This window comes from Clinocottus analis, unplaced genomic scaffold (genome assembly GCF_023055335.1).
Source record: "Clinocottus analis isolate CAN_PGR_092001 unplaced genomic scaffold, fCliAna1.0.p SCAF_6, whole genome shotgun sequence".
Classification (NCBI taxonomy): domain Eukaryota; kingdom Metazoa; phylum Chordata; class Actinopteri; order Perciformes; family Cottidae; genus Clinocottus; species Clinocottus analis.
Window position 1 is genome coordinate 433,488 of NW_027176218.1, and position 11,513 is coordinate 445,000.

At 42.6% G+C, this 11,513-nt stretch overlaps 1 protein-coding gene across 2 annotated transcripts in view; it reads left to right on the top strand.

Moving 5' to 3' along the window:
• Positions 1 to 1,955: 1,955 nt before the first annotated feature.
• The window catches only part of asz1 (ankyrin repeat, SAM and basic leucine zipper domain containing 1), a 20,956-nt gene continuing 11,398 nt past the window's right edge, over positions 1,956 to 11,513 (top strand). For both annotated transcript variants that reach the window (XM_068602213.1, XM_068602214.1), the window contains exons 1-5: positions 1,956 to 2,114; positions 2,990 to 3,092; positions 4,018 to 4,140; positions 6,460 to 6,571; positions 11,374 to 11,485. In XM_068602213.1, coding sequence (XP_068458314.1) covers positions 2,007 to 2,114; positions 2,990 to 3,092; positions 4,018 to 4,140; positions 6,460 to 6,571; positions 11,374 to 11,485 — 558 coding nt within the window. In that variant the 5' untranslated portion in view covers positions 1,956 to 2,006. The remainder of the gene's footprint in view (positions 2,115 to 2,989; positions 3,093 to 4,017; positions 4,141 to 6,459; positions 6,572 to 11,373; positions 11,486 to 11,513) is intronic.

The following is an 11,513-nucleotide window of genomic DNA, read 5'->3' on the forward strand; positions in this document are numbered from 1 at the left end:
TCCGTCAGGGAACAGAGATAACGCGGCGAAGATGCGGAGAGCCTTCTGGTGGCAAACTGTATCTTATCTTTGATTTCAGCGCTGTAGATACTTACAGAGTCAGACACATGAATATTAAAGCCGACATTGATTCCCTTGCAAGGGGACGCGTTGAGTTCATTGCTGACGGTCCAATCGGGATTCAGTTTGAGAAGCAATTACTGTATAATGTGAGGAAATGTTGATCCAGTATTTTTTAATGAAAGAGAGTTCAATGTGTCAATCATCTTGTAGCCCCGCCCCTAAAGCGCCCCCTGCTTTATGGTCTGTTTGACTCTAACAGACCATAATATACTAAATGAACATCATGCTGTATAGAAGAAGACTTGAAACTAGAGATTGAGACATAAACTCATGTTTACTGAGGGAATACATCAAGAGAGAAGTAGAGTCACTTATATAGACTTCTATACAACCAGAGGAGTCGCCCCCTGGTGGTCAGGAGAGAGAATGCAGCTTTAACACATGAAGCATAGACTTCTATACAACCAGAGGAGTCACGCCCTGGTGGTCAGGAGAGAGAATGCAGCTCTAACACATGAAGCATATACTTCTATACAACCAGAGGAGTCGCCCCCTGGTGGTCAGGAGGGGGAATGCAGGACTGAATGGATTTAGCGGTCTCTTTTTTCCTGTTTCTTAAAAAGAATATTTGGACCTGTTGGTTATCTCTGTGTGATGGGATGACGCTGAGGGGATGAGGAGGAGATATTACCTGACTTCTGCTTGCAATTTTGCTGAACTTCTCGTCACTATTTCAGAGGGACATAGTGTTTACTTCCCTTTGCCTGAGAGAGTGACCTCTGCTGGACATTCACTCTCCTCTCCTGCAGCCAGAAAACAAATAAAGATTTAATTCCCAAAGCATGACAGTTTGGTTAGTTGTGCTCATACAGTTAGAAATAACTATGGTTTGTACAGAGTACCTTTTATTTTGAGCCTCAGTAAGAGCCATGACACAGTTGATTCCTCAGTTATGTTAAATGCACGCTGCATGTGTGTTCCCTTATCCAGCACGACGTTGGGCAGGGTGTTAAAGCGATGACACCAAACCCCTATACACTCATGTGGACAATAAAGGAACAAGTTGCAACATAACTAACAGGTAAGTGAGGGACATGTGATGACAATCAGCAACAGTAGACACCCGCAGCCCTGAGACGGTTATATAAGTAGCAGTGAACAGGCACACAAGTGAAAATACCTGTTTGGGTGGACTGCAGGTGTTCAAGAGTCCCCAACCACTCACCTGTTCCCCTCATGCTTTTTCCAGAGTTCCCTTTGAACAAACAGAACAAAATACATTAATGTTTATGAGTTAAAATAAACAGAAAAACTAATGCCTGCGATCTAACACTCACCGCTCTGAAGGCCACTTGCTCTGAAAACACACACGCTGGATCCGGGGCTTTCTACTTTCCCAGATCCCATTAACATATTGCTCAAATTTAAAAGATAAGGGGCAAATCATAACGCAAATCGTGACTTGAGGCTTTGTACGACTCCTGGAGAAAGCCCTTTAATTTCGGCTGGTATTTAACCCCAACAGCTCTTCTGTGGGCGAAGATAAACAAAAATGGATCGCCGACGTTAACGTTAGGTATTGGGTTAAAAGGATTGTAACCAATAGAAAACCACAGCAAACTAATTCACAAATGAAACAAATACAACATTATCAGGGCCGAATTACTCTGAGCTTAACATACATATAAACCTCTACCTTCAGGCTTTCTCTGTGTTTAAATAAATGGCGTTACGGCCATAAACAAAAAAATGTGTTTGATTATCGCGGTTGGACGACTAACCCCACCCCGGCGGGCTGCCCCGAGGTGCATCTTGATTCACCTGTGGCGCCTTCGCCGTGAACGTTGACGTTGACGCTGTACGTCACCGTTGACGTTGACGCGTACGTCACCGTCACGTGCCCGTCGCCGTAGCCACAGAATCACTGTTAGCTTAGCTTAGTGATGGGCAGCTTCATGAACAACTCCTTCCCAGCTGGATATGAGAGCGACGCAAGCAACGACGAGTGGGATATCGGGTCCTGTTCGGATAAAAAGTCTCTCCACATCAAGGTAACTTCATAAAACTTCCTTTATTTTGTCTTTGTATTGTCAGTAACTGTTTTTTTCTTGAAGCTAGCAAGTATGTTAGCGGCTAACGGGAGTTAAGCTAGCTAGCTGTGGGTTTTTTTAATGGCAAAAACGCGGCTCTTTTTCTTAGTTTGTGGCGAAACAAGAGAATAAGAAAAACAACAGGTATAAACTTGTTATGACCAAACAGATTATTTTATAATATATATAAATAGCATGAAGTGACAAATTAATGTATTATCACTGAATACACTAAATATAAAGGATCCAACCAGCATGGTCTCTGCAGATAGAGTTGATAAAAGCGTCACAGCTAAAAATAATTTAAAGGAAAATTTTACAAATTATGATATTTTAAAGATGTAGTAAAAACAATAATTAAAAAAAGGTATTTCACCTTTTTAGAAACCTTTTTTTACTACCACTATTAAAGTAAACAATCCATCGACATGTTTGTTGACTGAAACAAGTTATTTTATTAATCATTCTTCAATCGGTCTTGTAACGGAAGCATTTATCTATGCAAGTAAAGCAATATTTAATATAAAAATGCACAATATATGCAAAAAAGAGTATAATAATAAATTAACTAACAAAACAATAGTGCAAAGATGTAACCAAACAAACAGTGTAAAGGCACCTAACACATTCAGTCACCTGTCAATGCTACTGACACCTAACGGCATTGTTACAATATTATTATCCAATATTATGGGAAAGAGCTGCTCACTACCGTGTTTAAATATGTCTGTATCCTTACACATGCAAGTGGAAAAGTATCCATGTTAATCTTATTGTTATTTTAATTTAGCTTTTTGTTTTTGCGAATTCATCTTGATCTCCCACCCCTATCCCAGGATGAGGATGACTCTGTGCCACAAGCACAAGATAATGAGTCATTGTTGAAAAGAGCCATCAATAAAGGAGACGTTGGGACTGTTGAACAGCTGTTGGACAATGGCAAGTACTCTCTTCATCTTTCTGTCTGACACTTTACCATTGACTGTCGTGACTCTGTGGGCACGTGTTCTCTTTAGCTCAGTTTTCTCATCACTTCTATTGCTTCATGCATCGAAGCTTTAAATGGCAATCAAACCATTTTGTAGCTCATGCAAGAAAAAACATTACAAAAGGATTTGGTTCATATGTGGCGTGTACGCACGGTTTAAACTAATCTTTTCAGCGTTCACCAATGTCCTCTAATTTAGAGTTTTATTCTCCAGTACATGGAAAAAGTTGTTTGTACTTAAATTATTCAGATTCGTCCTACGAGTCATGAAAAGATCTGCAATGTCTGCCTCTTTTCACAGGGCAAAACTAAATAGTTTGACCTGAAACCCTGAACTCTTGATGCTTTCATTTGGATGAATTTGTTTAAATATGAAATCAAAATTACTAAGATGAAAAAATATATCCAAGACAAATGAATGACAAATGAATACTCTACTCTCAATATTGTCATTTTCATGGCTTCCCAAATTCCCAAAAAGCACATTCTTCTGGGGACTTTATGCAGATCTATGTAATAATACTACAAAATAATAACCCGTCTAATATCTCTCTAACTGTCACATGACTGCCTCTTAAAGGGGAGCATGGTGGAAAAGGATGTTAAGGCCTTAAATTATCAAACATGTGTCGAGCAGCTGATGTTGACAGTTATGCCGGAAAGTGATATGCAGAAATCTAGTGGGATAAGTATAACAACAATTTACGCAAAACAAACAAACACCATCTTGTTTTGTGTGTGCGTGCGTGTGTGTGTGTGTGTGTGTGTGTGTGTGTGTGTGTGTGCGCTGGAGGGCATTTAGCACGGATTCACCTTTTTTTTTTTTTTGTAATCATTTTATTGCCTCCCTTGATCGGCTCCGTTTGGTGTGGACAGGCATGGACGTGGAGACCAGGCTGGCCTTCGGCTGGACTCCTCTGATGTGTGCCGTCAGTGTGGCTAATTACGACCTGGTCAAGCTGCTGCTGGACAGAGGGGCCGGTGCCAACTTCAGCAAAGGTCAGAATAACTTGAATCACTTCATTTGATGGGGGTCAACTTGTCCAACCAGACCTCCGTTCTCACCGAGGTTCTGAGGAAAGAAAAATGTCCCTCTCCAGAAATGGCTTTTATTCAAATAAAGACGGGTTTCCGTTGCTTTTATTTGTTTTATAGTTTAAAAAAAAATCAAGCTAATTTAGGTTTGATGAGACAACACCGTCACACTGCTGGCTTCCAGGCCTGGATGTCAAACAGCCGTACATCATCCTCCCGTCGCGTTGGCGTCCCGCTCTCCTTTCCCCCTGTGGCAGCTTTTTTCAATTTCCTCACCTGCCGCAGCCAAAGACCCGGCGACCAATCGTGGGCCGGCGCTCCAACACGCTTCATCTGACATTACTTAATGGCGATGACGCCAAAGAGGAAACTCTTTCAGAAAACACACCGCCGATCCCGTGAGTTGTTTTTTTTTAGTTCATGCACACTGCACCCAAGATGAATTAAAGGCATCTGCTGGATGGAGGTCAGTCCGGGTAAAATAAGCATTGGAGGAAGAAGTCTTCCGCGTTTAGAGGTCTGCAGTTCTGTACATGTGAAAAAAAACACATAAATCCTGCAGGAAAAAGGGCTGTTACAGATCCCTAAGAAGAAGAAGAAGAAGAAGAAGACAAAAAAAATTGGGACCCTAAAAAAATTATGACCAAAAAAAAAATTTAATCAACTTTTTTTTTTTATTTCTATTTTTTTTCTTCCTTTCCTTGACTTGAAAAAAGTAGATTTAAAAATAAATAAATGTATTGTCCTCTTTTTTTTTTTTGTTCCTAATTTTCATTTTTTGGTCCTAATTTTATATTTATATATTTTTGGATCCTCCTTTTTTTTTTTTTTTTTTGGTCCTCATTTTTTTTTGAAAATTTCTTTCGGTCCATTTTTTTTTTTTTTTCCTTTTTTTTTATGTGTGTGTGGCGGATATTGGCTTCCATACATTTCAACCATGTTTTCTTTCAAGTTTCCCTCCAAAACTAATTTTTATAAGATTACATGCAAACGCATCACGGTCACGGTTCTAATCTTTTTTTCGCTGAGCAGAGCCTGAACGCATCATAATGTAGCTGAATGGAGCCTTCTTCTTCTTGTCCAGTTTAACACGGATTAGTTGTTGCTCACCGTGACTAATACAGGTAAAAAGGTAAATAACAATTTAAATGACGCACAGGAAGTTATTCTGAGACAACTGCATTCCTAATTTCCCCCGGGGGATCCGTTAGAAGCCCTCCTGTGACCGCCCCACCCCCCGTCATGCTCTTGATATCTGATGTCAATTACTTCTCGGTCCAGAATGTCGAGTTAAATTGTGTGTGTGACTGATTTCACATGGTCCTGGCATCTGATGCTCGAGGGCAAGCGAAGGAAACAATCAAGCGGAGGGATGACGTGTGGTCGCGTCCCGGTGGCGGAGGCCGAGCGGAGGAATGCGCGAGCGGGTTGATGACGGTCAGCGCGCCGCCGCCACCAACTCCCAGATTTATTTACTCCACTTCTTTGTCGACGCAAAAGCAGGCCGTCTGATTTACACCCCCCACACACACAGATACAGACGTAGTATAAACACACACACTTGCACACAGATATAGAGCCAAACATGCACAGCCACAGGAACCCACATGCAGATGTAGTGGCCCAGGTATGCACACACACAAACACACACTTTTAGATGCTGCGATACACACGGGTCGGAGACTCGGTTGTTGTGCGTCGCTGCGGGTCTCAGACCGGCGTTATCAGCGCGAGATAAGGAAGCTCACTCGGGGGCCATAAAGGCCGCCACACTTCCTGATGCCAGATAAATGGCTATCCATCTCCATCACTAGGTTTATTCATGTTCTTTCCCTTATTACAGCACGATGTGTGACTTCATTGCGCTGTAGGGGGAAGAACAGGAACTTTTTTTGCTGTTCAATTGGAAGATTTGACTATTCGTTCCTCTTTGGTTCACTCAGACCGACTTGCAGAAAGTTTCAGCGACGACCTCGACCAAATTTACATCGTCAAATGCGACTCGACGCAGTTTCATAATGAACCTAAAATAAGTTATGATTAGAGTTGTGCGCAATACGGCGCTACACACCTGCTTTGGTGCTTAAAGCTGCAGATAAATTGATAGGAAGGAAAGATGATCGGATGTTGTCATAAAAACACAAAGATAAATTGTTAAACAGGTGCACAACATGACCGAGGAAGTGCACTAAAAGGCTTAAAAATACTTTCCCCCCCTCTTGTTTCATCTTGACACCAGTAAATATAATTTATCTTAACTCCTGGACGTGCTCTCGTTCACAGACCACTGGACGGTGCTCATGGCCAGCTGCACTGCGTCTGACACTGAAGACAAAATCGCTCGCTGCGTGGAGATCCTGCTGTCCAGGAACGCCGATCCCAACATGGAGGACAGGTGAGGAGGAGGAGAATGAGGAAGAAGAGGAGGGGGGTGCAGATGTGTTTCAGGTCAAAATGTTTACAGCGTTTCCAGCTCAGTACGCACTGTCGCAGCCTTATTGATGCAGGCCAAGTGAAAACACTCCACACGGGACGTGAACAGAGGAGAGAAGGGAAAAAACTAAACGGAGGTGCCGGATCGGATTTCCTTTGATGGTTCTCGTTAGCTGCCATGTGTTAGCATCATGCGCCGCAGCGCTGCATACAGTGTGTGTGTCTGTGTGTGTATGTTTGTGCGTTTTTGTTTGGAATGTCCTGTTTTGGCATGTGCATGTACAGACGGGTATCAGACAGACACACAAACAAACACACAGTGTAACGGGCGTGCAGGAGGATTTTAGGAGCTTTTTTTTCTCTTCTTACTTGGATGCAATCCAGTCCGAATGGTTTTGGTCATTTCTAGGTCAAAAGGGTACAGAACCGGACAATTGTGTTGAAATGTCTTTAAAAAAACTTGTAATGATTTGGCTTTTTTTGTTGTTGAAATGTAATAACGTTAAATCTAAATGTTATTTGACAGTTTGCCACGTCCGCATTAGCGATCTCTGTCACCGGATCAGGAAAAACTCCCCCAAAAAATAGATAGAAACCCTTTTACAGAGAGAAAAATGACATTTTATCAGATCTGAATCACTTGTCTGATTCTTTATCTTCTTCTTTTCCACTTATGGAACCGACCTCGTGGAGTTATTTATGTTTTTATTTGATTGTAAAAAGTCTATACTGTCTTTCCACATCCTTTTTAACGATAATCCTGAAATTCATCTGCTCAAAGAAAAGATGTCCGTCTTTATCTGCATCAAATCCCCCCCCCCCCCCCAAATGAGTCAATTCAAGCATCCGTTTGTTAAGTCCACACAACTTTTGGTGTTGCCACTGTAATTTAGAGAAATTGTCGACCAATTCTTGGCCTTTTGACAACCACTTTAAACATTTAAAGAAAAGAGACGGCCACATGTGCCCTTACATTTGTGATATTTGATGCATTAGTGATGTTCACACACTGTCGGGGTGAAAACATTTGACTTTCAACAGCGTCATGAATGTTTATTTCACCGCTTCAACTGTCGAAAGCGTCAGAAACAACCACGTTGACGGATAACCTTAAACTCAAGGTTTCTATTGCTTTTCGATTTGCTATTTTACGATTTATAAATCGGTACTTTGGGCTCCATCGGCCGGTGCAACCAGTGGATAAAACAATAAAACATCGGACTCCTTTTCCTGGTGAGGAACGCAACAAATTCCATCTCGTGGAAAAGAATGCAGCACTTTTTTTACCCCTCCGTCGACATCTGTGGATTTTTGCCGCGTCAAAGAGAGGACACGGCCTCCGTCAATGCTGGTGGAGCTGTGCGACATTGATTGGTTCCTTCCCAGAGAAAATGTTTGAAGCAAAAAGGGAACAAGATGCAGAGGAGGAGAAGGCGGAGGAGGCGGTTGGGGAGGAGGATGAAGTTCCTGTGGGTGCAGAGTGTAAACCTCCTCCTCCACCTCATCACCTCTTACGTCTGAATATCAAACCAATGATCAACACCAGCTGCTCATCCCGCCGCTGCCGTGTAAACAAGCCGCCTCTTGTCGTCTCTCAACGTCCTGCAGGAGCACGATGTCGGCTCCACCGGCTCCGCGCTTCACCTTCGCTGCACCGAGCTGATCGCGCTCCTCAACAATAATTTCAGCTTTCGGGTTTTCAGGATGTGAAAAAAGGTCCCATTCTTTTGATAATAGGGATATCAAGACCCATTGATGCAGCAGCTGTGTCATTTCTGTTCCCCCCCCCCCCCCCACCGTCTCCAAATAGTAATGGAAACGATGAGTCAGGACCACACACACACACATACACACACACACACACACACACACTCAGCTCTGGACTTTTAAGACTTGGAATTTGACTGATAAGCGCAGAGCTTCGTCGGCTCGTAGTCAGAAGGTTTTGTCTTCATTCACAAAATAATTGACGTGGACTTTCCCCTTTTTGTTTAAATAGTTTTACTAGATAGTTCCCGCAAAAGAATCCATGTCGATCACAGACACGCCCGAGCCGATCGGCAGACTCCAACGGATATGGATGGAAGCCGTCTATTACATTGTGACTTATGATGAAATGATTACATCCATCTTCTATCAGCGTTGTGATTGAAGCTTCGAACCCTCGTTATGAATATGATTTAGATCGTGACGTTAAGAACAAGCTAGCGTTGAACGCGATGCTGTAATACAATTTATAAACCAATAGGAGCGCTTTGTGGATTCACAGGATCTGTGTTTTACTCGGCATTCACTGGATCAGCACATTTTCTGGTTATTTTAACACCGATAGAAGACTAATTATATGTAGCGTGTTAAAGAAGCGTGCTTATGGTTTTGCTTTGGCACGGTGACTCGGCGGTTTCTGGAAGTCATTCCTCTTCCCGATGTCAGGAACTTTGTTTACTCTGAATTGTCTGCGTATCGATCAGCTATCAGTCGGCTTGGGGCCTGGCCAAATCCCACAGTCTGAAGGACACTCGCTCAGACACACACACACACACACACACACACTGAAATAGCATGAGAGTGACCTTGGGACTCGTCTCACAGCGTAACCTCTGTTGGGAAAATGCAGCGTTGCAGGACAAGGAAGCAGAAAACGCACCAACCAGCTGACTCGCTCGGCGAGAGGAATCGACTGACGGCCAATAAATTAGTTGTCGTTCGCGTCACAGACGTTGCCTCCTTTGTTTGTCTTGGTGTGAACATTAACTTTTGGATGTCTTGTAATTCTTTAAAGCGTAGTGTCGGTTCAGATTCTCTTGTCAGTGCAAGTTAATTTATTGGGACAAAAGTCAACACTTCTGGTGCAGACGCGAGAACGCTGACGCACCAGCGCGTCCACTCAGAGTGACAAAGCAACACAAAACAATAGGCAATGTGTCTGCTTCCTGGATTTACAGGATCCGTGCCTTTTTTGAAGTGTTCAATTCATTGAATTTGCACAAAGATGTGATCGCAAATGATCTGAAATGCATGAAATGTCATTTTTGAAAGGCGTACTTTCATCAGAATATATTTGTTGTTATATAATATTGCAAATATCCCTTTTTGAATTATCTTTCACCTTTTTTTTTGTTTTTATTTTAAAGCTCTAAACTTAATGATGATCGCATCTCTGCAGGGATGAAGTTGCGTAGTCTGACAGGACAACAGCATGGAGTTGCACCTTCTGCACGGCTGTAGTTGTAGTGCGTCGCTTGCTCCAAACATCACCTAAGGGTGCTACACTGCGCAGAACTTTATTTTCATGGCTTGTTTTTGGTCCGGCAGCAGCCTCACGGTGTTTGTGCGCGACTATTGTACATGTCTGGTAATCCTAGTGGAAAACTACTAGTTGAAAACTAGGATTACCTCTGCAATGGGTGCACAACGCCTCAGACCTAGAGAACATTATATTATTGTGTTATCATGTGTGTAGTTATTGTTTATGGACATTGTTGTCTCTGTACAATGTGAGCTTGCTTCTATCTCAGCTTTCCTCCATTGTTCTACTTCTACTGTCGCTTTCAAGCCGTTCTCAGAAACATTTCCTCTGATTTAGGAGCTTCATCTGTGTTGATCAAAAGAGCTGTCAAAACCGATACGTTCACATATTGTTTGTGTCCATATAAATTATGGATCGTCCCTCTTTTTAAATACTTCCTCTTGCCGCTCTCTGTCTCTCACGCACACGCAAACACTTTCTTTCTTTCTCAGCCGCCGTGTTTGAGTCGGAGGTGATAAGATACTGACGAGCCGCAGCGTTTACACACTCGGTCCTGGTATCAGACACATGAGGACGGACGACTGGTGAGGAAGGTCAAAGTGGTTAAAACCAGGGTTTCATCCCACGTGTCGTTTCGTTGGCTGTTGAAGGACGTGATAAACGCTGGCCAGGGCGTACAGGAGGCTCTGTCTGTCCCCGAGGCAGCAGATTACCCAGCAGCCATCTGGCTATCTGTGTTGTGCTTGAAGGAACGCTCAGGAAATGTAAACACGGTCGTAAAGTTTTGTCTCTTATAATCCTGTGACAATCTGCTGTGAAAATTACACTTACTTACTTACTTACTTACTTACTTACTTACTTACTTACTTACTTACTTACTTACTTACTTACTTACTTACTTACTTACTTACTTACTTACTTACGGTAGGTAGGTAGGTAGGTAAAAATTCAAGTTGATACCATTTTGGGTGCAAATTCAGGAGACTCCACTCAAAGAGGTATTTCTAAATTATGATATAAACATATAGGCCTGGATATCGTAAAAGTATTTATTCTAAATATATTTGTGTGTGAATGCGCTGCATGAAACACAAACATCAAGGTGTGTTGAAGTGGTAAGAAAATGGTCAACAAAGACACTCAAAGATACTCAATTTAGAAGACAAAGAAAAAGTAAAACAGAGAATAATGAACTTTACTAAATTATTTCTTTTCATAGTTTATGTTTCATCGGGGCCTCACTGAGTTTTATTGCCTTGATTTTGCTGCTTTGTCTGTCTGTAAACTCTGTTTTAAAGGTGCAATATGAAAACTTTATATTATTAAAACATGCATTGTTTCTGCACCTTGAGCGACATCACAAGCCCGCAGGGTTTATTAGATACTCAAAAGCTTCACAAGGGAATCAAAGTCAACGGCTTCCTATAACGTGACGTGTGCTGCCCCCTGGTGGTTCCTCTGTACCTTCATCACCATCGTCTCACCCATCTTCCTCCTCCTCTCCGACCCTCCAGGTCTCAGATGACCTGCCTGATGCTGGCGGCGCGCGACGGCTACAGCAAGATCATCAACCTGCTGGTGTCCCACGGGGCGGAGGTCAACGCGCAGGACGGCAGCGGCTTCACGGTGCGTCGGTTCGATTCCAGAGAGACGG